At 47.4% G+C, this 26,350-nt stretch overlaps 1 protein-coding gene across 2 annotated transcripts in view; it reads left to right on the top strand.

Annotated features, from left to right (window-relative positions):
* LOC119164465 (uncharacterized) overlaps positions 1 to 24,795 on the top strand; it is a 34,444-nt gene extending 9,649 nt beyond the window's left edge. Inside the window, exons 5-8 of one of the 2 annotated variants that reach the window (XM_037416658.2) lie at positions 4,121 to 4,192; positions 6,704 to 6,799; positions 6,885 to 7,059; positions 15,429 to 24,795. In XM_037416658.2, the coding sequence (XP_037272555.2) occupies positions 4,121 to 4,192; positions 6,704 to 6,799; positions 6,885 to 7,059; positions 15,429 to 16,002 (917 nt within the window). In that variant the 3' untranslated portion in view covers positions 16,003 to 24,795. The remainder of the gene's footprint in view (positions 1 to 4,120; positions 4,193 to 6,703; positions 6,800 to 6,884; positions 7,060 to 15,428) is intronic. The other variant, XM_075871785.1, reaches the window with a different exon arrangement.
* The last annotated feature ends 1,555 nt before the right edge of the window (positions 24,796 to 26,350 follow it).

Here is a 26,350-nt window from a genome sequence, read left to right as displayed (position 1 = left end):
GCCTGTCATGTGTGAGGTTCTCCTCCTCTTGCCAGAAACACACTCGCATCCCAACTGCTGCCACGGGTGCAGACACGTGGAGATAGGTTTGCACAAGGCTTACCTACTATGCGCAACCGTGTAAGGATGCGACGTCCTCCACTGCCGCTGCGTGCGAAGACATTGCGGCTGGGTTCGTCGTTTTCTCCGGCACGGCGCAGAAACCACGCACGTGGCAGGATAACAACGGGTTTATTAACCCAAGATGCAGCACAGTGCGACACTCAGGGGCTTGCAGGCCGTATAGGGAACTCCGCAAGACCAAGCAAGTACGCTTGCCTAGGGCGCTACGACTCCTGCACAAGGGCCAAAGTCGAACGCTCGAACGAGAAGCCGCCTGCTAAGCAGCGCGTCAACCTCTCGTGGAGGCCTGAGAGCATCTACCGCGACGAGCGAATCGTCGGGCGCAACACAGCTCGTAGGAGAGGAGGATGTCACGCGTGCCCAATGGGAAATGGCGCTGCATTGTGACGTAGGCCCGCGCAGCGCACCAGCGTAGCGTGCCCGGAATTGCCAGCGCGGGAAGAAGCCGACGGTTGACTGGCCCAGACCAAGAGGCGCCCTGGCAGCCATCTTGGCGGATGCCGGTGCTTATGCGCGCCCGGGCTACGCTGTCGGTGCGCGGGCGGCAGCTGGGAACGAGGCGCCAGGTAGGAGGGCGCTCTCGATTCCCACAACGTCCACGGTTTTATGGCCAAGTTTGGAGAAGGCACAAGAATTGTAAAGGGGCTAGAATGCTTCCGTATCAACAATCGGGCTACAGGCTTGCATTGAATGTCTCAAGGCCACGGAAGTGGGGGCTGGATGCTTGTGACACAGCTTGCATTGTGTGATACAGTAAAAGCTCGTTAATTCGACACCCGTTAATTCAGAAATTCGGATGATTCGGACGGCTCTATTGGTCCCGGCCAAAGTGCATGTTAATCTATGGGAACAAACCTTCGTTATTTTGTCGGAACTCGGCTCCGCACCGCTTAATTCGGACAAATGCTGACCGCTGCTGCTACACAAAAGTGTGATAAAGCAGCGCTGGCACCACTGGAGTGAAACCGAAACCTGAGTGGCATCGCCATCATCATCGAGTGGGGGCGATCGCAGCGTCACCAAACGTCGGCGTCTTTTTTCTTCTCCACTCAGCGCCTCCAACGCCATTTTCCCTTGTGTTGTCGTGTCGGAACCATCTCTTTCTTGCGTAGTTCTCTTTTTCTTCCATTGTGAGCGTATTTGCATGCCACCATCATTGTGCGCTACAGTGATGGCAACGCCAAAAAAGCGGCAGAACTACGACGCGAAGAACTTGGCGACTAAAGTGGAAATTTTGGAAGCACTGAAGAACAGCGAATCGCGACAGCAGGTTATGACCAAGTACAACGTGAAGCGGAGCACATTGCGAACGTACGTGAAAAATGAACAACAGATTCGACAAGCCTTTGAAAGTGAGAAGTTTCACGCCTCTAGAAAGTGGTTGCGAACCGCAGCTCATACCCACCTCAAAGAAGCTTTGCTCCGGTGGATTACTGACTGTCGCAACGCGCATCTGCCTTTGAGCGGACCTCTCATCATGGCGCAAGGTAAGAAGTACGCTGCAGTGATGAACATTGAATCGTTCAAAGCGTCAGAAGGGTGGTTTGCGAGGTTTCAAGAGAGACACGAACTTGTCTTCAGGAGTGTGTGCGCCGAAAAGGCCAGTGTTGACGAAAGCGTGACCACCGAGTGGAGAAATGTGAAGCTGCTGGAGCACATCGCCGGATATGAACCACGTGACGTGTTCAATGCAGATGAAACTGCTCTATTTTTCAGAGCTCTGCCCGACAAGACGGTGACTTTCAAAGGGGACGCGTGCATTGGTGGCAAGAAGTGCAAGCAAAGGATAACTGTGCTTCGTGCCGCCAATATGACTGGCACGGAGCGCTTGCCACTACATGTCGTCGGGTAGGCGCTTAAGCCACATTGTTTTAAGAACGTCAAAAGCCTTCCTGTCGAGTACACAGCGAACAGGAAGGCATGGATGACACCGAACATTTTTCGCGGCTGGCTGCAGCAGTTAGACCGGCACTTCACGTCGAAGGACCGCAAGATAATTATGGTTGTTGACAACTGCAGTGCCCATAACTGTACAGTCGAACTGAAGAGCATCAAAGTAGTTTTTTTGCCTCCCAACACTACATCTGCTCTTCAGCCGATGACCAGGGTATCATTTACTACGTGAAGTCGAAGTACTGCAAGCACCTGCTAGAGCGAATGATCCTATGCTCAGAAGCTGGAAAGTTATATCAAGTGGACTTACTCGGCGCAGTGCACATCATCGCCCACTGTGGAAAAACACTCCGCCGCAAGTCATCGCCAACTGTTTTCGGCACAGCGGTTTTGTAAGGCCCGAGCATGCAGCAGTAGCTGACGATAGCATCGAGGAAGTGTCAGCCGAGTCCACCGACGATGACTGCCCGGCTTTCGATGCTGTCCTTCCCACAGATGTGACCTTTCAGGACTACATCGCGATTGATCATGGTGTCGCCACGAGTGGTCTCCTGACCGATCAAGAGATTATTAATGATGTTACGGGCGCCCATGAAGACCACGATTCCGACGAAGAATCATGCGAGGAGATACAGCCGCGACCTCATCGCACCTCACGGGAAGTCTCGGAGGTGCTGTTAATATTAGAGGACGCTTGCCCGAACACTCCCGACAGCTTGCGTGCTGTTGGCCATTTGAAACAGTTGGAATCTACGCGAAAACGCAGACGACAATTTCAAAATATTTCAACAAATAAAGGTATGCTTCTGCAACTTGATTTTAAATGTTGTTTTCCCTGTTCATTCGTTAATTCGGTTAATTTGGACAGTTTTTCCGGTCCCGTGAAATTCGAATTACGAGCTTTTACTGTATTACTCATCTGCCACGCTATGCCGCATCTGTTTGTGCAGTTTCTTGCTGTATGTGACACCTGTATAGGGTCTTTTTAGGAGCAAAGCTTCTTGTGGTCAAAAGCAATCCATCCTTCCGGCATACCGAGCACAGCATATCCACAGACAGACAGATGGACAGATGAGAGAGGGACGGACAGACGAATGCTTCGCCCCGCTTATCATAATTCACTCCTTAGATTTAGATATGCTGTTTTTTTTTTTAAATAAGTTTTCTGCACCACTTCCATCTTCGGTAGGATTCTTACCAGTCACTCAGTGGAGCCGAGTTTGAATGGGACTCGATTCTCGATATATTTTTATCATTTTGTGTGACAGTGGTTACAAACAGTGGCGACGGTGGGCAATCATGGCACCAAATATTCTGTTGTAGTGATCTCGTGAAAGTTTTGGTGTAAAATTACGTCATCTCTCTAGTAAAGGCAACAATGAGTAGCATATGAAGTAGCGCATTGGTCGACCGAAAGTTTCATTCATCATGGGCACTTTGCCCGATGTTAACTTGTTCTTTCAAGTAAAGCACACCATGAATTCACTGTAGTTTCTGTCGCTGTTACTAATCTTGAACTCTTGTTTAAATCATACCATGCCGGAGTAGGTGCGTTTATCGCGCATCTCTAGTCTCGTTTCCTGACCCCATCACATGATTGCTGCGAGAGTGTAAGGGGGAGAGGCCACGTCACCTTACCCAGCCCCTTACATGGGCCGGAAAGTGCCAGGGCATGAGCGTGTTTTGGCAGTGCTTGGGCTAACTGTTGCGCATGCGCGGTAAGGGTGGTCACGCTGCACACCGCTATGAACTCTGCCATAAATTGCTTTGGATCTTACACATTTGGGCTTTGGTTTGGGTGCGTGTTCGGAGAACTGTTGGTGGTCAAAATTTGTTCGGAGCTTTCCGTTGCGGCATGCTTCATAATCATAGTGTGGTCTTCGAATGTATTACCAGGGAACTTCGAATGCATCGCTAATCCACTGAGGTGATTTGATGATGTCATTACTTGTGCCCACTCCCTGTCAACAATTCAACCGCCCCCTCATACTGACTCTTGCAACTCCATCTCACATGTTATCGGTAAAGCGTCGCCCCGGCATTCAACTCGATTCAGTTACTTTCGTCGGCAGGCTGATCCTGTTCCTGCTTCTTTTTTTTACAGGCAACGTTGCCACGACTGGACCCAATTCTTCCGGGTTCGTGAACTGTTGGTGGGATTCATCTGGGACGAACAGTGCGTTGTGTTTATTTTGTGTCACTGCGTTTGCTGTTTACACCTATAAATCCATCTGTACAGGTCCCAGAATTTGTCCATAGGCACATTGTAAGTAAAGCAGTTAATATGTTAATATGCTGTGTTTCCGTAGTGGGGGCAAATTCTGAAGGCGCAATAACTTGAGACAGATGTGTAGACACACATCTGTCATCTGGAAGATATCAGTGACTTTTCAAGTTAAACTCGATTTAACATGATGAGTGCACCTGAATCGTTTAGTTAAAACGAGAAATTTCGATCCTTAGTAATCTAAATTGTGATGTATCGACACTATTACGCTACCATGGCACTTTCTTTACCAATAACACATGTCTACACATATGAAAAGCTTCCAAAAGCAGGTTTTGGCGTGGAGCTCCCCATGTCCAGATTTCAGAGACAGAATATGTATTGGGTCACTTGCAGATATGACAGGCTGCCGGTATGTTAAGATGAGAAGAAAAAAGGCAGTGGCTGCACGAGCAAACAGAGTACAAAAGTTGCAGGGAGGCGATCGCTGCATGTGTTGCACAAGCCATTGATAACGAAAGCAACATCAGCATTTGTGTGGTTGCATTTAGGGACAACAAGCCACTGCGGCCCTTATTGCCATTTGGTACGTAAAAGCGCTACAGACTGTCCAGCCCATTCGTTTGTGCTCAGGCGCGGCGTGCAGCTTCGACAAAATAAGCCGTTACTAGTGTGGCTATGTATTTCAAAAAGATAGGGTTATAGTGCGTGCTAAAGAAAAAAAAATGCCTTTGTGTCAAGTTTAGAAAAAAAATTCCTGAATTTTGCACACAATTATTCCTCACAGAACTTTGTTAAATTTGGTTTCTTGTCATAGTAGCTATGTTAATTTGGGTTGATTCAACCCCTCGATCACCGGCAGGGGAATTGAGATTCTGTTTTTAGATAGAGAAATTTGTAAATCGAGCTTTATCGGATTGAGCTTTAACTGCATCGCTTTGAACATATTTAAAGTATGTCGCACCATTTCACACATTATGGAGCACCTCGCGACATTGAAGTTAGCTTGTTGTCTATATAAGCAACCAACAGCCACATATGCCACGAGTTGTGTTGTCTGCCATCATCTCTGCATGCGCTAGTTGCCCGGACATGCCTTGCGCATGTGGGTATAAGCTGGTTGTGGCCGTATTATGAGACAAAGAACTTTGGATATATCACTAGAATGTTGCTTTCAGTATGCACCGATTGGCCATTGAGGAAAGGCGGACAATCAATCAATCAGTCAAGCAATTAAACAATTTATCTTTCTTTATTGGCATCAGAAATGTAATACATGGCAAGTAATTATGCAGGAGGAGGTCCCAAGGTAACAGACTGCAGGCGGGACCTCCTATGTTAATATAAAGGGAAAACTAAAATACGAACAACGAAAAAGTAACAAGCTCCCTTCAACTATGTTTTTTCAAGGCTACAAGTGATCGCTTACACGTACATAATTAAAGGGCCACTCACCGGGCTTAACAATTTTGAGCTGACAAGCACAATGCGTAGATGGTGCGTTTATGGTGACGTCTGCAAAAATTTGCAACGCGACGAGCCGCGAAAATGAGTCAAATTTCAAGATGAACGCTGCTCCCCCTTTTTTTCGCAGGCGTGCGCCCAGAAAATGAGGGCATGACATGCACGTATGAATTCGCGCAGTGCTGTGACGCTGGTCCGCTATGTAGACGACTGTGCTCTGACATTGCCAACAGTAGCACGCGACACGGCGAAAATTATTTCACACGACATGTGTAGTTTATGTAATTTGTTGCTTGAATAGATGGATAAAACTTGAGATAAATGATCAGATGCAATAAGGGAATGTGCGCATATTTTCCATTTTCCGCCTTGAACTCCGAGATGCAAGGTGAATGCGCCTGCGTTTTGCATGTATTCGTGTCCGCACAGTTAGTGGATCGAGCAGACGCCTAGTCGTGGAGAAGAAATTAATGGTCCTATCCGTTCTAGCACTCATTGCGCTCATCTATTCTACCGCGCTTCAGCCAGTGTTTCCGAACCATCCCACAGAAGCAGGCAGTAGAGCACAAAAAAAACGCTGGTAAACAAAACTATGCCGTTCGCGTGATTGGGGGTAGGGCTTGTTCGGGCACGTCATACGCACGTGACCTCTTGGTCAAATGCCGGGGGGGGGGGGGGGGGGGTAGGAAAGAGATTTGGCTTGTGAAGGTTACGCGGGGGAGCGGCAAGGGTTTCGAGCTCGCCTGCTCGCATCTTCCTTTCACGTCGCTTGAGAAAACCAGTTTTCTCGGCTCGTAATGAACCGATCGAAAAAATTTTTGTGGCATAATGCTCCTCATCGGACACACAACAACTTCCGCGGTATAACTAAAATTTGTTATGGGGCCTGGTGAGTGGCCCTTCAAGACTCGACAACCGTTACACATTCATATGAAGTACATGTGAAATTATCTCATTTGCCGTCTCACTAAATTGCAACACCACTACCTTTTACAGGTAACGTGCCCGTGACGGGACCACTCCCGGGTAACGCGCCCGAACCAAATTCTTCGGGGTCCCTGCGTTGCTGGTGGGATCCATCTATCGTGAACAGTGCGTTGCGATTCCATTTATATTTTTACTCGTGAGAACTTAGCTGTGAGGCACGAAAAGAACCAAGATGTTCTTTGCATTCCAGAGGCTAAAGATAAAGCCAAGAGCGCTTCAGTGCCTGTGCCAGTCTTCTGTTGCGAGATGTGTGGTGATTGCTTTGCGTCCGTAGAGCACCTAAACAGGCACAGGCTGTCGACGCACACGGCGAGACCCCAAGGCAGGCACCAGTGCGCTCTGTGTCCATACTCTAGTAATAGAAGGTAAGCTGTAAGAAGTTATTTAGTTGAGTAAGGTAGACCTGCGGGAATTTTTTTTGTACACATGTTCTGACCTTGGTATAACTAACGCAGGTATGATAAATTGTCATGCTTAATGAAGGACGAGGCATGCCGTAGATATAGTTTTACGAGCTGTTCGATATTGTAGCAAATTAGAACTGAGTGAGAGATTGTCTCCTTGTTGTCAAGGTGTAACAGACTCCCATTTTAAGGGCCAGTAAACGGGCTTCCGACTTTCTTATTTACATCTCACACACAAGCTTGCAAATTCGTACAGTAGGCCACGACGATCACATTTTGGGAGTAATGCAGTGCTGGGCACTGCACAGACGCCGTGAAGAAGCAATTTCCACACTCCTCGCCAGTCCTCTTCGTCCACGAATTAACACAATCTTGCTCATGGGCAACTTCGCACGGCACAAACTTCGTCCATCGGTCCTCTGTTTTCCGACATGGTGCCGTGGCCTCTGCGGTGGTACGGCTTTGACTGTGCGTTTGTACATGCCGCATATTTGCTTATCTTGGTAGTGTCTCGAACCATGCTTCGTCACTTACTGCGCCACTCTGACTTAAGTCTTGCTAAATCGTTGGCTTCACACGAAAGATATAATTGCTGATGTCGTGCTGCGTTACTGGAGCGAGCATGGTCGATACTAGAGGCCGGATTTATAGGCACTAAAGATCGGGTTTAGGTGCCTAAATTAGACAGGCAAGGCACAGCTTTGGCCCCGAAAGTTGTAAATATAGGCACAGTAAATGTTTCCAAAGTTCTCAACTTCGAGAAAATACGTGCCGGATCTTTGTCTACTACAGGAAAGCAAAAATAAATGATTCAGTTTATGGTGCTAGAAAAGAACCAATGGTTTAGCATAGCCATGAATTTTTTTCCTGCAGGGTTTGCAGAACGTGGTCTCTCGTTTTATTGTCCAACACGGTGACTTGACTGTCCAGCGTCAAAAAACATGCTCCTGGGTATCTTTCATTTCGGCATGGCAGAGGAAGACTGCAGAAGCTGCAGAAGAGTAAATAGCCTGATCCCTAATAGGTTATAACCAATAAGGGCCTTTAGCCCCATATTAAGTGGGTCTAATCACACAGGGTCAATTTCTCGTCTGTCTGTGAACACATTACGAGCCCCTCGCCAAGTTTGAGCATTTGGATCAGGCAAGAAAATGCATGCACTAGGTGCTCACGATTTAGCTCAAGCCCCCTTTGAAGCAAGCTGACAAAGACTGTCGCCGGCTGTCCACATCAGCGTGCAGCACCGGGTATTCCCTTTGGCCACTAGACCCAACCACCGAGACACCGACATTAGGAGACAACGACGACGGGGACCAGGTCGGCAGGAATGTCGACGTTCCTAGAGACTGTATAATCCCTGAGAAGTACCGCACATGACCAATCACGACATTGACGTCAAGATCATTAGAAATGACAAGCAAGATCGGACTGAATCTTGAGCGGAACTATGACGATAGAGATGCCCGAAATTCACTCACAACGGTTTGGTTTATAGTGCGGTTGGCGCGTAAGCTTGGTGGGGATTAGTTTGAACTTGGAGTAATTAGTATTGGGTTTGTATCTTTGCATATAGAGGGTGTGTTGTTGTGTTTGTGCTTACTAAATGGGTTTTGTTACTAAATGAGTCATGTCTCAGTCCATCGCCCACAAACGCAGCCCGTAGTATGTGACAATTTTCTGGCAGGCTCGCGAATCATCATGGAATATGGTCTCCTTCTGCGGGCGATGGACTGAGCCATGTCTCGTTTAGCAACAAAACCCATTTATTTTCTCACACGCAAAACACACCCTCTATATGTACCAATATTAATTCAAACTCACCGAATCTTGAGTGGAACTATGACGATAGAGATGCCTGAAGTTGACTAGAACGCTTTGGTTTATAGTGTGGTTGGCGCAAAAGCTTGGTGGGGCTTAGTTTCAATTCAAAGTTTAGTATTGGGTTTTTATCTTTGTATATGGAGGGTGTGTCGTTGTGTGTGCTTATTAAATGGGTTTCGTTACTAAACGAGTCTTCTCTCAGCCTATCGCCCGCTAAAGTAGCCCGTAGTTTGTGACAATTTTCTGGCAGGAACGCTTTGGTATATAGTGTGGTTGGTGCAAAAACTTAGTGGGGCTTAGTTTGAATTTCAAGTTATTAGTATTGGGTTTGTATCTTTGTATATAGAGGGTGTGTCGTGTGTGTGCTTATTCAATAGGTTTTGTTACTAAATGAGTCTTCTCTCAGTCCATCGCCCGCTAAAGTAGCCCGTAGTTTGTGACAATCTTCTGGCAGGTTCGCGAATTGTCACAGACTACAGGCTCCTCCTGCAGGTGATGGACTGAGACATGTGCCGTTTAGCAACAAAACCCATTTATTTTCTCACACACAGAACACACCCTCTATATGTACCAATATTAATTCAAATTCACCAAATCTTGAGCGGAACTATGACTATAGAGATGCTCGAAGTTACTACAACGGTTTGGTTTATAGTGCGGTTGGTGTAAAAGCTTAGTGGAGCTTAGTTTGAATTTCAAGTTATTAGTATTGGGTTTGTATCTTTGTATATAGAGGGTGTGTTGTTGTGTGTGTGCTTATTAAATGGGTTTTGTTACTAAATGAGTCATCTCTCAGTCCATCGCCCGCAAAAGCAGCCCGTAGTTTGTGACAATTTTCTGGCAGGCTCGCGAATTGTCACAGACTACAGGCTCCTCCTGCAGGTGATGGACTGAGACATGTGCCGTTTAGCAACAAAACCCATTTATTTTCTCACACACAGAACACACCCTCTATATGTACCAATATTAATTCTAACTCGCCAAATCTTGAGCGGAACTATGACTATAGAGATGCTCGAAGTTACTATAGCGGTTTGGTTTATAGTGTGGTTGGCGCAAAAGCTTGGTGGGGCTTAGTTTCAATTCGAATTTTAGTATTGGGTTTTTATCTTTGTATATGGAAGGTGTGTCGTTGTGCGTGTGCTTATTAAATGGGTTTTGTTATTAAATGAGTCTTCTCTCAGTCCATCGCCCGCTAAAGTAGCCCGTAGTTTGTGACAATTTTCTGGCAGGCTCGCGAATTGTCTCGGACTACAGGCTTCTCGTGTTGGTGATCGACTGAGAGATGTCTCGTTTAGCAACAAAACCCATTTATTTTCTCACACACACAGAACACAACTTCTATATATACAAATATTAATAACTTAAAGTTGACCGAATCTTGAGCGGAACCATGAGAACAGAGCTGATCGAAGTTGACTAGAGCGGTTTGGTTTGTAGTGGGGTTGGCGCAAAAGCTTGGTGGGGCTTAGTTTCAATTTGAAGTTATTAGCAGTGGGTTTGTATCTTTGTAAATATAGGGTGTGTCGTGTTTGTGCTTAATAAACGATTGTTACTAAATGAGTCATGTCTTAGTCCATCGCCCACAAAAGGAGCCTTTAGTCCGTGACAATGTTTTGGCAGGCTCGCGAATTGTCACGGACTACGCGCTCCTTCTGCGGGGAATGGACTGAGTCGTGTCTCGTTCAGCAACAAAACCCATTTATTAAGCTCACAAACTCGACACACTCTCTATATATACCAATAATAATAATAACAACTTCAAATTCAATCTAAGCCCCACTTAGCTTACACGTCAAAAGCACTATAAATTAAACCATTCCAGTCGATGTCGGGCATCTCTATTGTCAGAGTTCCGCTCAAGATTCGGTCCGATCTTACTTGTCAGCTCTAATAGTCTTGACACCAATGTCTTGATTGGTCGTGCCTGGTACTTCTCGGGGATCTCGACATTCGCTACGAAGATTGCGGTTCCTGCCGCTTGGTCGCTCGTCGTTGTCGTCGCCTAATGTCGGTGACATGGCGATGTCTCGGTGGTTGGGCGTAGCAGCCGAAGGTGACACCCAGTGCTGCACCTTGACATGGCCACCCAGGAACCGTCTTTGCCGACTTGCTTCGAAGAGGGCTTCAGCTAGGAACTTTGGCGGTTGCTGTGTGCGGCTGCTGTATCCCAAGCAGCCTCCCTCAAAGCAGGACGAGGTCCCTGTGTACTTTTCGGGACGCTCATGTCATAAATTCCGGAGTTTCTGTTCCGACGTTCCTGCTGCCAGTGCGCTTGCTGGCGGTGCAAACTTTTTCTACCTAGTCTGCGTAAAGAATACCAGCTTGTCGCGTCTTTTGCACTGATCGCAGCTTGGGTGGCGCTCCTCTGGCCTCAATGTATGGTGTATATGGCCACGCCTTATCGAATCTTCTTTGAACTTTGTCGTCGTCTTTGGGGCTCCTACTTATGACACTTGCCCCCTCTTCTAAGAGTTTTTTCTAAGAAAACTGCTTACCTCTCTCTCTCTTGGTCTTGAACTTGCATTCGCACTTCAAGCGTTCCCATTAAACTTACTTTCACTTTACACTGGTCATCAAAAAGTACTTTCGCCAGCATCTTATCCAAAACTGCACTATTCGGCAAGTCCACTATATTATCGTCCGTAGCACTCTTTCCTAGATTCTAAATTTTAACTGGCACAAGAGTTCAGCGCTCACCGTTCAAAATGTTGACTAACTCGTTGTGTACGGAATTCAGCTTCCTATTAAGTCAATCACCGACCTAGTTCAAACACATTCCACTGGTCTTTCTTTTTCTATAAAAGCACGGCAGCGGCAGGAACTGAGCGTTGCCGTTCCTGCCGCTGCCGAGGTGGTCGCCCGTCGTCATCGTCGCCTGATGTCACTGACATGGTGATATCTCGGTGATTGGGCGTAGTGTTCGAAGGCGACACCCGGTGCTGCACCTTGACGTGGCCACCTGGGAACATTCTTTGTCGACTTGCTTCAAAGAGGGCTTCAGCTAGGAACTTCGGCAGTTTCTGTGCGCGGCTGCTGCATCTGAAGCAGCCTTCCTCTAAGCAGGTCAAGCTCTCCGTCTACTTTTCTGGACGCCCTCGTCATATGTTCCTGAGTCTCTGTTCCGGCGCTCCCGTCCCCCAAGTGCTTCCTGGCGATGCAACCTTCTTTTACCAAGTTCGCGCAGACAATACCAGCTTGTCTCGTCTCTCGGGTTGATCGCAGCTTTGGTCACGTGCCTCGGGCTTCAATGTACGGTGTATGTGCCGCGCCTTTTCTAATCTTCTCTGAACTTTGTCGTTGTCTTTGTCTTCGAGGGGCTCCTACTCATAACACTTGCCTCCTCTTCCACGAGTTTTTTCTAAAAAAACTGCTTACTTCTCTCTCCTGGTCTTGTACTTGCATTCGCACTTCAAGTGTTCCCATTAAAATTACTTTGACATTACACCGGTCATCAAAAAGCACTTTCGCCAGCATCTCATCCAAAACTGGACTATTCGGCAAGTCCACTATATTATCGTCCGTAGCACTTTTTCCTAGATTCTAAATTTTATTTAGCAGAAGAAATCAGCGCTCACTGTTCAAAATGTTGACTAACTCGTTGTGTATGGAATTCAGCTTCCTATTAACTCAATCACCGACCTAGTTCAAACACATTCCACTGGTCTTTCTTTTTCTATAAAAGCACTCCTGAGTTTTAGACAACACTGTTCAGTCTGTGTTTTTTCACGTTCTGCGACTTTTTTAGTTTCCTCCTACATCTACTCACGCCCAATGGTCTGAAACGCTTGACACAGATGATGCATCTCATTTTGTTTTATTCCGACTTGTACTACCTCTGTCGCTTGCATTCGCTTCCGCCATGCGCTGTTCTACTGTATTCACGTCCTCTACTTTAACCATTGGCTTAGTGCAACTGCATGCAACATCTGATCCTTTTTCCTGCAACTCATCGGTCACATGACCTTTCGAGCTGTATTAAACTCCTGCTCGCTAACCTTACGCTCAACTGAAGCACAACAGGGAACACCACACATAATAATTTCTGTTGATAACTCCTCTGTGTGCGTTTCTTCTTTCGGTTTACCTGTGGCTTGTGCCGATCGCAGTTGCCGCTCTAGTGCCTGCTTTTCTCTCGCATAGATTTCTTGCACTTCTGCGCGTTTCGCCTCAAGTTTGGCATTGTGCTCCTTCCTCATTAACTGACACTTTTCCCGTTTATATTATCTTTCCTCGTCAATAAACCTTACATCCTCCTCTTTATTGAGTTTTGCTCTCATACAACTGTTAATATTTTGTCTCAATTCATCACCGCAACAACCGATAATGAATGACTGGGTCGGATTGGATCCTGCCAGGTTTCCTCAATCGTCACGGACTACGGGCTGCTTTTGCGTGTGACGGACTGAGACATGACTCATTTAGGAAGAAAACCCATTTAATAAGCAGACACACAAGTCACACCTTTCATATACAACATTTCAAACCCAATATTAGTAACTTCAAATTCTAACTAAGCGCCTCTAAGCTTATACGCCAGCCGCACTAAAAAAACTAAACGTTCTTGTCAACGTCGGGCATGTCTATCGTCATAGTTAAGTTATATGTTACTTGTCTTCTCGGATGATCTTGACACGAACCTGGTGATTGGTCGTGTTGAGTACCTGTCAAGGATCTCGATGCTTTGTGCGAACGTCGGCGCTTCAGCCGCTGTCGACGTCGTCGCCTAATGTCGGCGATGTGGTCATGTCTCAGTGGTTGGGCCTATCGCTTGAAGGTGATATCCGGTGCTAAACGGTGACGTCGCTTCTCGGGGTCTGTTTCCACCAACTTGCTTTAAAGGGGCTTTGTGCTAGGAAAGTTAGCGGTTGCTGGGCGCGGTTGCTGCATTCCGAGGAGCCTTCTTCGAAGCAGGGAGAGGTCTCTGTTTGCTTCTCTGGATGCCCGCGTCACAAGTTGCAGAGTCTCTGTCCTGACGCTCCTGTTGCCAGTGTGCTTGCTGGCAATGCGACCTTCTACCCAGTCCACGTCGACAATGCCAGCTTGCGCACCTATCACAGCTGGAGTCATGCGCCTTGGCCTTCACTCTACAGTACGCGTCCTCGAGTCTTTTCCACTCTTCTCTCAACTTCGTCTTTGTGCCTGAGTTGCTCCTAGTTATGAAACCATGCTTCCCAGCAAAATGAACGAGTATCGCCTCGCACGCCCGTCTACCGCAAGAGGGGCGCGGATCCCGGTAGCTGAGGAAACCTCGGGTGATAGCAGAGCGCATGGGATCGGAGCTTGCGCATATTTTTTTTTTTTTTGCGTACGAGCAAGAATTATTGCCAGCATCTTCTGTCTGAACTGTAGGAAAGTTTTTTTTTCTGTTCCTGCATTAGTTTTTTTTCCAATTTACGAGAAAACGCGTGGCAACTGCTGCATTTGCCAGATCGATAACTGTAAGGAGGTATCGATTCGTCTGTGGGAATATCACTTTTTTTATTTTATAGTTTGTTTCGTCTCAGTGCTAAATACCTCGATTGGAGAAATATAGAGGCATTCAAGCAATCCTTCTTTCAGGACACTTGTATGGGGGAAAACTAGGCTAAATATTGTTGTTAAATCGTATAGCTCTACTAAGCTGACTCATAATTTTACTATTTTATGGAGTATTGATATTTATTAGGTGATCATCCCATGTGCAGTTACGCTCTAGATAACCGAGTTCCCTGGTCATGTCGATAAAATAAGGTACGTGAGAAGTAATTTTGCCGGAATAAGGGCTTCGACTAGCCAACCATCGTTCACTCTCCACATCTTTCGCAGTGAAAATGCCTGAGTTGTTATTGTCTCTTTTATCGTCATCTGAATTTTGATGATGTTTTAGTATCACAATGGCAATATCAGTGCCGTGTTAATTTACTGTGCTCTTGACTGCATCCAAATCAAAGGGTCCCACATAAAAGCATTACGGGGTCTTTCTAGTGAAATCTAATTATTCGTCGAGGTCAGATACTAAAAAAGAGAAAAAGTGCAAATTGTCACTGCTATGTAAGTAACACCGTAGTGTTTCATGCCAGGGGGCACCCCGCCACGGTGGTCTAGTGGCTAAGGTACTCGGCTGCTGACCCGCAGGTCGCGGGATCGAGTCCCGGCTGCGGCGGCTGCATTTCCGATGGAGGCGGAAATGTTGTAGGCCCGTGTGCTCAGATTTGGGTGCACGTCGAAGAACAACAGGTGGTTGAAATTTCGGGAGCCCTCCACTACGGCGTCTCTCATAATCATATGGCGGTTGTGGGACGTTAAACCCCACATATTAATTAATCCTCGCAGTGGCACATGCACGCCGTACAAATGCATAGTCATTTTTTCACAATAAGTTTTGGACCTTGTAGATGTTTGCTGGCCCTTTAACAAATGTTGGACGTGGCGTTTCTATGTTTGTGTCAAATGTGACTTTCTTGTGGTGAACTTCAACGGCAGTCTGAGCGACGGTTCGTGCATCAGTCGAACGACTCTATATGCAGGCACGACGTGGACGCGCACGAGCGCACTCACAACGGCGTGAAGCCGTTCGTGTGCCACCTGTGCCACAAAGGGTTTGTCCAGCGTTCTCAGCTTCACGTGCACCTCAAGAGCCACAGTGGCGAGAGGCCGCATGAGTGCATGGAGTGCGGCAAGCGGTTCGTGCTTCTCTCGCACCTCGACTACCACCGGAACAACGTGCACGGCAACGCGGAAAAGTCTCACGTGTGCCCGCAATGCGGCCGCGGCTTTGTGCGGCGTGCCGTGCTCGGCCGGCACATGCTTTCGCACGAAGCGGAGAAGCCGCACGTCTGTTCGGTGTGTGGCAGGACGTTCTCGCGGCTAGACAACGCCAAGACTCATTTGCGGCGGAAGCACCCGGATTCCGGTGGAGACATTTACACAACGCCGGTGGGGAACCCGTTGGAGGATGTGCCGCGCTACGGTGCTTTGAATGAAGGTCGGGGAGATCGCTCCTCCGCGTTGTATGAAGGTGCGTCATCGAACATTCTTGGTGTCGCTGGTGTTGTGGAAACGCCACACTCAGACATCTTGCATACGCTAAGCAAACCTTGACGTTGTTCTCCCTGAAAAAGGAAGTGGGAGTAGTGGCAGAGAGAGTGTGCATGAGAATGTGATAGTGTGCTTGTCTTGTAAAACACCAAACTAGTGACTAATAGCTCCAAATTTGGTTGCCGACAGCTGTCAGGCGAAGTGGTGTCAGAGAAGTTTCATACTCGGCGTACTCATCCTGCTTGGTCTTTTTAAAATTTTTTGCTAAAAGTGTGCCCGAAATTTTAACGCGATAGGGTTTGAGAGCTCGTTTCGCAAACATTTCACTGGAGGCAAAGTTGTCGGCATCGTTCGTTGTAAGGGACAATTCAGCATCTTGTCAATGACAGAAAAATTAGGAAAGATGCAAATAAAATACATATTGAAAATTTCCGAGCTTGAGTGAGAATCAAACCTAGGTTGTTTGCGTGTCCAGTAGGTGTTCTACTACACAGCCGCACCTTTGCTTGGAAATGCAGGAATAACAACTTCTTTTGCTTGGAAATGCAGTGAAAATATCTTTCATGCTTTACTAACATGTGTGCTCTTCCCAATGCATGTACTTTTGTAGTAATATTGTGTGGTACAAGCGTAGATTGCCATTGGCCGTCAGAACATGTGATTATCATATCAGTTGTGTGGTTTAAAGCTGTCCACACATTACTAAAAGTTACCACACGTGTTCTTTCAAAGGGACACTAAAGAGCAAAACGATTTTTTGCATATTAGTGAAATACGATATCTCAACCCCGAAAACACCACTATTACCGCAATTTGACATTTACTAAGCTAGAAGGCACACAAAAGAAAAAATGTAAGTGGCAACGCTATGTTGAGATTCCCGCATCAAACACCGTGACTCAAGAAATTTTAAAGGCGTCTACTAGGTCCTACATACAGTAGACTCAGTAAACGGAAATCTGTTAAATAGAGCAACTATCTCTGATATTATGGGCTTTGTAGTTGTATTCTGCACCCATGTTCATCTCTCGGTAAATGGAACTCCTGTTAAATAGAACATATTTCTCTGGTCCCTTTGGGTTATGTTTAAGGAGAGTCTACTGTAGCCTGCAATCAATAAAAATGAAGTAGATTGTAATTTGTGGGTGTCATAGACTTAGCATACGAAGGTTAAAAAAAATTTCATCGAGTCAGTGCTACGAAAATACTGCTAATACATCTTGAAATTTCTTATGTCACATGTGAAGGTCTCGGCGCAAAATTTATGAATGAAGCCTTAACTTTGATTTTCACCGCTACTAATGAACTTATTGTCACGGGGTCGTGACGTGGGTGAAGGGAGCAGACTGCAGGTCGAATAATATAATGTTTATTTGGACCGAACTCGTGGCCACGTAAAAGGAAAGTTAGGTTACAGCGAGACACACTGCACTGGTAGCAGCGAGCAGAGCATCAGCCATTGATCAACTGACAAGCAGCGAAGAGTGTCGGCATTTTTACTCTTTCCATCGAATATTCTAGCGTTATCGCTAGTGGCGACATAGGTTCTCGAATAATCTGTATTGTTCATGAAATGAGCATAATCTTGACAAAACGATCCACTACAGCCTCGAAGCCTCTTGAACATCGTAGGCGCGGTTTGCACTGAACGTAGTGTAAGGGGGTGATAACAAAGCCTGATGAAAGGAATGGGCATTGCCCCACTCTGAAAAAGTCATCGTCCCGATGCTTTAACAAAAGACGAATGTATGATAATAAAAACAATAAACTCACACAACAGCAACAAATTACAGTTCTCAAGTTTGCGCATGTAATGGCTTGAGGCGCACGACATGGATGACTTCAGGTCGAGCACGACGCCGTTGAGAGCTTGTAATGCCATCAGGAACAACCTTGTAGTCAAGTGGGCCGAGACGTCGAACTACTGTGTACGATCCGAAGTACCGTAGCAGAAGTTTTTCACTCAGTCCTCGTCAGCGTATCGGCGTCCATACCCAGACAGGGTCACCGTGCTGGTACTCCACGAAGCTTCGTCGAAGATTGTAGTGGCGGCTGTCGGCCGCCTGCTGATTCTTGGATGCGCAGGCGGGTGAGTTGACGAGCTTCTTCCGCGAGCTGAAGGTAGACGGTGACGTCGAGTTTTTTTTTATCAGCGACGTTTGGCAGCATGGCGTCGAGCATCGTTGTCTGGTTTCTTCCACTGACCAACTTGTATGGCGGCATCTGCGTCATCTCTTGTAGTGCAGTATCGTATGCGAAGTTCACGTACGGAAGGATGGCGTCTCACGTTTTGTGTTCAACGTCGGCGTACATGGCCAGCATGTTGGCAATGGTCTTGTTTAGCCGCTCAGTGAGGCCATTGGTCTGTGGATGGTAGGTGGTGGTGCGGCGATGATTTGTCTGTCTGTACCTCGGAATTGGCTGCGTTAGGTCTGCCATAAAGTCCGTAGCTCTGTCGGTGATAAGGGCCTCCAGCGCGCTGTGACGTGGAACAATGTTTTCAAAAAAGAACTTGGCTACCTCAGATGCACTGCCCCTAAGCAGGGCCCCTGTCTTGGCATAGCCTGTGAGGTAGTCGGTAGTGACAATGATCCATTTGTTTCCTGAAGTCGAGGCAGGAAATGACCCTAGTAGGTCCATGCCAATTTGCTGGAATGGTGGGCGTGATGGCTCGATGGAATGTAGAAGTCCAGCTGGCCTAATTGGTGGTGTCTTCGTCGCTGACAATCTCGGCAAGTCTTCATGTAACGAGCAACGTCGGCAGCAAGTCGAGACCAGTAATACTTTTCCTGTATTGTGGCGAGCGTGCGGGAAACACCCAGGTGTCCGCTTGTGGGAGCGTCTTGCAGGGCTTGGAGTACTTCTGGTCACAATGCGAAAGGCACGACGAGAAGGTACTTGGCTCGACGCGCCGGGAAGTTTTTTTTTTTTTTTTAGAACACAGTTTCGTATGATAAACGACGTCGCTGCTCACTTGAATACCTTTGGGACAACGGTAGCACTGCACTCGAGGTACTCCATAAGGCCCCTGAGTTCCGGATCGACTCGTTGCTGTTCAGCGAAGTCGTCAGCACTTACGGTTCCTAAAAAGCAGTCATCATCTCGGTCATCCTGCGGTGGTGTGCCGACGGGGGCACGAGACAGGCAGTCGGCGTCAGAGTACTTTCTTCCGGACTTTTTGAACGACGAAAATGTCGAATTCTTGCAGTCTCAGGCTCCATCTTGCGAGACACGAACGGTTTTTCAAGTTTGCCAGCCAACACAAGGCGTGGTGGTCGCTTACTACTTTGAAGGGCCTGCCATAAAGATAAGAGTGAAATTTTGAGGTAGCCCAGATAAGTTCAAGGCACTCCTTTTTTGTGGTAGAATAGTTGGCCTCCCCTTTGATAGCGACCGGCTAGCATAACTGACGACCGTTTTCTGTCCGTCAGTCCTCTGCACAGGAATGGCTCAGAGTCCTACACTGCTTGCATCGGTATGTATTTCTGTTTTGGCGAATTCGTCGAAGTGCGTAAGCAAGGGAGGCGTCTGCAGGCGTCGTTTTAGTTCTTTAAATGCTTCCTGCTGCGGGGTTTCCCACTTGAATTTCACAATGGACCTAGTAGTTAGTGAGTGGCTCAGCGATCTGGGCTAAGTTCTCGATGACGCGCCTGTAATAGGCGTAGAGGCCGAGAAATCGACGGACGGCTTTCTTGTTGGTGGGTGGAGGGAATGCAGTGATGGCGCTTCTGCGGGTGGGGCCGTACACCGCACTTGCTTATCACATGGCCCAAGAACATGAGTTCCTCGTACGCGAAACAGCACTTCTCTGGCTTGAGGGCGAGTCTGGAGGTCTTTATTGCTTGAAGTACAGCTTCAAGGTGCCGGAGATGCTTGCTGAAGCTTGACGAAAACACGACGACATTGTCCAAGTACACGAGGCAAGTCTGCCACTTCAGTCCAGCAAGTACGGTATCCATAACGCGTTGGAAAGTTGCAGGGGCCGAGCAACGACCAAACGGCATCACCTTGAATTCGAAGAGGCCGTATAGTATTATAAAGGCCGTCTTTTCTTGGTCTCTCTCGTCAACTTCAATTTGCCGATAACCGGTCTTGAGGTCCATTGACGAAAAATACCTCGCATTGTGGAGTCGATCAAGTGTCGTCTATCCGTGGGAGAGGATCATCCTCCTTCGTGATTTTGTTCAGGCTACGATAATTGACGCAGAAGCGTAGAGTGCCGTCCTTCTTTTTCACCAGCACCACAGGTGACGCCCACGGACTCTTGGAAGGTTGTATGATGTTGTCGCTTAGCATTTCATCGACTTGTTTTTTTATTGCTTCCTGCTCTCGCGTGGAAACTCTGTACGAGCTTTGACAGAGTAGTCTGGTGCTCTCCTCTGTTAGGATGCGATGTTTAACTACTGGTGTCTGCCGAATTTTCGACGATGATAAAAAGCAGTCCTCGTGTTGCTGGAGCAGGTTTTTTAGCCATTTTTGCTTATGCATCGGAAGAGTCAGATTGACATCGAAAGTCCCATGGAGACCTTGATTCGTCAAAGCAGGTTCAGTAGACTCAGCGAGGGCAACAGCGTTGCTGGCTTCGACAATTTCTTCAGAATAGGCAACTGTCGTGCCTTTGCTCACGTGTTTGTACTCGTTGCTGAAGTTCGTGAGCATCACCATTGCTTTCCCCCCTCTCAGCTCGGCTATTCCTCTTGCGGCGAAAATATCGCAGTTGATCAACGGCTGCTGGTCACTTTCAACGACGCCTTGTATGCATGCTTATTTATGAGAGCCAACGCAAATGTTGATGCTGGATCGAGGGGGAAAGGTGATCTGATCTTCCAGTACATTCAAGGCCTGCTTCCAGGGTGGCGTGTGCGGCGGTAGGGCTTGTCCTGTTGATAGCGTTATGGACTTGGATCTCAGATCGATGACTGTACCATGAAGGCCTAAGAAGTCCATACCAAAGATCACATCTCTCGAGCACCGGTGTAGTACTACGAAGCTTGCGGGGTAAATCCGGTTGTTAATGCAGACTCTCGCAGTGCAGATTCCCTCCAGTGTTACTAAGTGGCCTCCAGCTGTTCTTAATTCAGGGCCTTTCCAGGCGTGCTTGACTTTCTTTAACTTCGTAGTGAATTCTCCACTGATGTCCAAATAGTCAGCTCCGGTGTCGACGAGAGCTGTTACACTGTGGTCGTCGATAAGAAGATCGAGGTCGCCAGTTCATCGTCTTGCGTTGCAGTTAGGTCGTGGCGTCGGGTCACGGCTTCGTCGTCTTTGTCCGCTGCTTCCATGTTGCGTCGTTAGGTCATCATCAGTACATGGGGTTTCATCGTCAGGGCTTTGCTTGGTTCGCGTGGTGTTCGGAGAGTACCGTCGCCTCGTCGTCGTCGGCAAATCATTGGTAGTTCGTCGCACAGCAACTGTATTCCAGCGGTTGCTGCCTTTAGTTTCCCGGATAAAGGCTAGAAGACCGGCTCCGGGTTGGGTCAGTGTATGGCTGGCGGTGAAACATATAGCGGCCGGGTGACGGCGAACGGGAAGTTCCTCGGAGTGTCCACTGCGCTGCTGCGAGGTAGTTGGCGATGTCGCGGGGTCTTTCCCTCCGCTGTGGACGCGGCACATCTACAGTGAAATCACGCAGTCCCATCTGACGGCACTGGCAGCGACGGTAGGTGCGGCCTGCTTCTCCGCAGTGGTAGCAGAGAGGTCGGTCGTCAGGGGCACGCCACACGTCTGTTTTCTTCACAGCAATGCGCTGGCTGGCGGTTGGACGGTGTGGCATCGACGGCAGCGGTGGCTGGCGGCGGAACTGGGATGGCGCTGCCTCTTGACGTGGTCGTGAAGAGGAAGCGTAGCATTGTGTTGAAGCAGCGTAACTCGTCACTTGCGGCTGAGGCTGCGGAGCTTCGGAAACTCCAAGCGATTGCCAACAAACCTTTTTGTGAACAGTGTCTGCAATCCAATACACTTGGGGCTGCAATGAAGGCAACAGGCTCCGCAGCTCCTTCTTCGTCTCATGCAGGTGGTCCGTGCTGAGGGCATGAGCTTCGCCGTAGTTGGCTGTTGAAGAGCAAAAGTCACACTGCCTTGTGCGATCTGAAGCGCCTTCTCTATTGTGGCCTCGGTGAGGAATTCGTCAACAGTCTTGGGCGGGTTGCGAACAAGTCCCGCAAACAACTCTTGCTTCAAATTCCGCTTGTGGAAACGGAGCTGCTTGTCCTCAGTCATGGCATGACCGGCGTACAGAAACAGATTTGTCATCTCTTCCGTGAAGACGGTAACATTTTTGTTTGGCAGCTGTACGCGAGCCTCCAGCAAAGCAGCAGCTGTCAAACAATTCACACTGCTTTCTTTGCGGGCGACGCTCTTGAAATTTTCCAAGAATGCGCCGCGACAGAGATCCCAGGAGCGAAGTGCACACTCCCAATTCTCGAACCAGGTCCTCTCCACATCTTTCAGGCAGAAGTGGACGCAGCGCAGCTTTTCGTTCGGGTCCCACTGGTTCGAGGGTGCTACTCGGTCGTACATCTTGAGCCAGGTCTCCGGTTCTTCAAATGAAGATCCATGGAAGATGGGTGCATTCCGACCATGGCGGGCGTTGGTACATTGGCTGTCACAGTTGATGCAGTAGTCCTCTACTGCATCAACTATGACAGCCCATGGGCTTGTGACGGTTATCGGCTTGTGACGGTTATCGGGTAGAGCCCTGTACTTTGGAGGTAGCCCTTGTTGCCGGTGGCTTGCTCGCAGGTCGAGGTCGGTGGGGATGTTTGGTCCACGGTTGGCGCTTGGCTCGCGACTGGAGGGGGGCGTTCATACATGGACGGGAAGCACTTCCACCAGATGTCATGGGGTCGGGACGTGGATGAAGGGAGCAGACTGCAGGTAAAAAATAAACTGTTTATTCGGACCGAACTTGTGGCCACGTAAAAGGAAAGTTGGATTACAGCAAGACACTGCACTGGTAGGGGGGAGCAGAGCGTCGGCCATCGATCAGCTGACAAGCGGCGAAGCGTGTCGGCATTTTTACCTTTTCCATCGAATATTCTAGCGTGATCGCTAGCGGCAACATAGGTTCACGAATAATCTGCTTTGTTCACGAAGTGGGCATAATCTTAACAAAACGATCCAATATAGCCTCGAAGCTTCTCGAACATAGTAGGCGTGGTTTGCGTTGAACGTAGTGTAGCGGGGTAATAACAAAACTTGAGGAAAGGAACGTTGCATTACGACAGTGAAAAATGTGGCGTGGCGTAAGAGTTGTCGAAAGGCAGTTTGTCAATCTAAACCAAGGCATTATTCCTCTTTAGTGTCCCTTTGAGACCATGTTGGTTGGGCATGGCATGTTTGAAAACATTTCACGCACATTGTTGCGTGCAGTTTAAAGCATTTTACCCATTACACAAAATGCAGCTGTTTGTGAAAGCTTCACTGACACAAGCCACTTTGAACTTTATTGATTACGTTGTAGTAATCCACGATTTTTAAACTCCTTTAGTAACATCATACAATTAAAAATATGAAATAGGTGGTTAAAGTACACACTTGCGAGACGATATCGCTATCACATTCAACTCTCGAAGGCGAAACTGCAGGGTCCTGCAATTTTTAAGCAGCAGCTTAGGTTTTTTGCGTGAGAGGCAGAAGTGAGGCTACTGTAATGAAACGGTGGCAGAAACCGGACACGTAGCAGGAGGGCAGCATGTCTTGCTCTTTCTAAGCATCTATTGGGTGTAGAGCATTAAAGTAAAGGTGCGGCCACTGTTACAGGTAACGCGGAGCGTGTAGCCGTGCTTAGCGGAGTGCCACAACGGGCGCCACATGTAGTATTGCGGCGCAAGCGCAACAAGTGTACGAGGTGGCGTTAGCTGTACGTAATTGGCTTAGGTTTGGCAGCTCCCACTTTGCCGTGAGCTGCGAAATTCACACTGCACATGTGGTTTTACCTGAGCGGGGGCGGCCTAGAGGGAGTAACTGCAGGAAACAATGTGCAGCTAACTCCGCTTGCAGCACTGATTGCGATTGTGCCATAATACTTTGCGCGGCGCCCGCTTCGTGATCCGAGGAGCGCGGCCACGTGTGCCGTGTTACCTGTAACAATGGTCGCGCCCGCGCACGCCGATATAACTGGCTGTGTTACTACACCAGGCAAATGCTTGGCATGACTCCAAACACCAGTGCTGTGCAAATGATGTCCAATCTGCCAATGCTTTAGGTAGTAAAAGTCAGACAGACTTGAAGACAGTAGTTCTTTGTCTACCACTTTGATTGTTGTCGGCAACCTAACATGTATATATATTGGGAATATTCAGGGTCAACCGATTTAGTTGCAAACTGACTTCAACATGTTAAGGTTCACTTTATTATTTTGCATTATAGACTTGGAAGCTTCCTTGTCTTGTGATATGGAGTGAAAAATCCCGATTAGTATGTCTATGGGAAGCCTATGCATTAACTCCAAGCCTGAAGTTCCAGCAATGCATTAAGTACCATGATTGGGACGATACTGTTGTGTGCCTCTGAGATTGGTGATGTACACAGCCCAATTCCAGAAGCAGAAGTAGAGGAATGTCTCAGAGTTGTTATTATTTCTGCCATCATCTTCATTTAGTTAATCCTTTTGAAAGTTAGTCCCCTTTCCTCTTCTCTTGTACAAAATCGTGAGACACGTCATACTATCTCATACAAAACTTTACTTCTTTACTGTGAAGAATTTCTTTCAGCAGCATTGTACGAATTCCGCTATATTGTTGATGTCCACTTCGCAAGGCCAGTAACTGCTTGTCATATTCTGAACAAGATGAATTGGTGTCTACATTTACTCAAGGTCCGAACACATATTAAAGAAGTGATCATCGACATCGATGTTCTTTGTGTTGTTTTGTGAGTTTTTCCTTAATATAACACTGCCTTCTTGGAGCAACGAATTCTGATCTTGAATGGCGTGCATTGTGTCTGCAGTAAACGCACAATGTTGTAGAAGCTGGAAGTGCGTCGATGTCTTCACGTTTTGATCTCCCCTTATCTGCCATCTCGTGCTGAAAATGAAATTGCGTCATTTGGGCTGTATCTTTGTCGTCCCGCGAGAATAATCATGTGTCGTGCTTGGGTCGCTCTTCATGACAACTCTGCTTGTTTCATTCCAGTCGAGGAGTGCTGCTTTGGACACGTTGCATTCGCTATCTTGTCAACTCTTATTGGCCTATGAAACTTCTATAAGCTGCCTGTCTGGCTCAATATGTTGCCATTACAGAATTTAGAAATATGTTGAAGTTTGACGATGACCAATGGGGATCTATAGAATACATCCTCGGCAAAAAGCACCAGGTTGTGTGCGCTGTGGGAGGGATGCAGCGTCAGCTGTGGGGATGATGACATCAACGAACGATTCATTGGTGAAAAGTGACCTGCAAAACAATTATTCGGTATTGACCTACACCTTTCAATTATACCATGGCATGGTTAATTAAATCTTTTCAATTAGTCCATTTGATCTATTGGTAATCTGAAGTCCTACTAAAGCTATATCGAAGTTCTATTAGAATGATGCAAACACATGACATGGTGAATGCACCCTGGACAAATAAGAGTGACTTTTGAGTGTTGACTGTACCTTCAGACAATTAATCATTGTTGATGTATACTTTTCAGTTATTCAATGGTTAATCTATTGTCTTTCCAATTGGGCTATTTGATTGGTAAGCTGGTGTCCTGATAGAATGGTGTGAAAACGTGATGGGGGGAGTGCATCCTGGGAGAGTAAGAGCGACATTCTAGTGCAGACTGTCTCCTCAAACAATTAATCGTTGATGTCCATCTTTTAGCTAAACAATGGTAATCTATTTTAAGTTTTTTGGATTGGGCAATTTGATTGGTGACCTGAGGTCTTACTAGAATGGCGAAAACACAGGACTTGGTGGGTGTACCCTGGGCGAATGAGAGCGACAACCTTGTCTTGACTGTCCTCTCTATTCCCAAGTAATGCTGCAACCATGGAGGTCAAGCGCTTTCCTTGTATTCTTTCTCGTTGTGCATTCATGATGTCATGCAGTGAGCCTTGGCAAGCACGTTGGTAAGTGAACTCACCTTGACACTTACTGTATATGTTCAACTGTATAGATGGCTTGCACATGACGTCATGGACGCAGCTTCTGAAGAGAAGTGGGAGTTAACATGGCAGCTTTGTTGACAAACAAGTTGCATCCACGTGAAAAGGACGTGTCAGGAATGTCTCTGTGCGTGAATAATGAAATAATCTGCATGTGATGTTTCGATAACATTAATGTGAGGTCAGAAACTTAACGTCCACACATGTTGGTGCTCCAACACGGTGCTTTCAGTGACGTCGGGGCAGGCCATCTGACATTTTGCAATTATGGAAGGCAAGCCTTTGAAAGTAAAAAATGTATGTTAAGCCATT

Source organism: Rhipicephalus microplus, chromosome 8 (genome assembly GCF_043290135.1).
Source record: "Rhipicephalus microplus isolate Deutch F79 chromosome 8, USDA_Rmic, whole genome shotgun sequence".
Taxonomy (NCBI): Eukaryota; Metazoa; Arthropoda; class Arachnida; order Ixodida; family Ixodidae; genus Rhipicephalus; species Rhipicephalus microplus.
The sequence above is the reverse complement of the archived record's forward strand: the minus strand, read 5'-3'. Positions and strand labels throughout refer to the sequence as shown.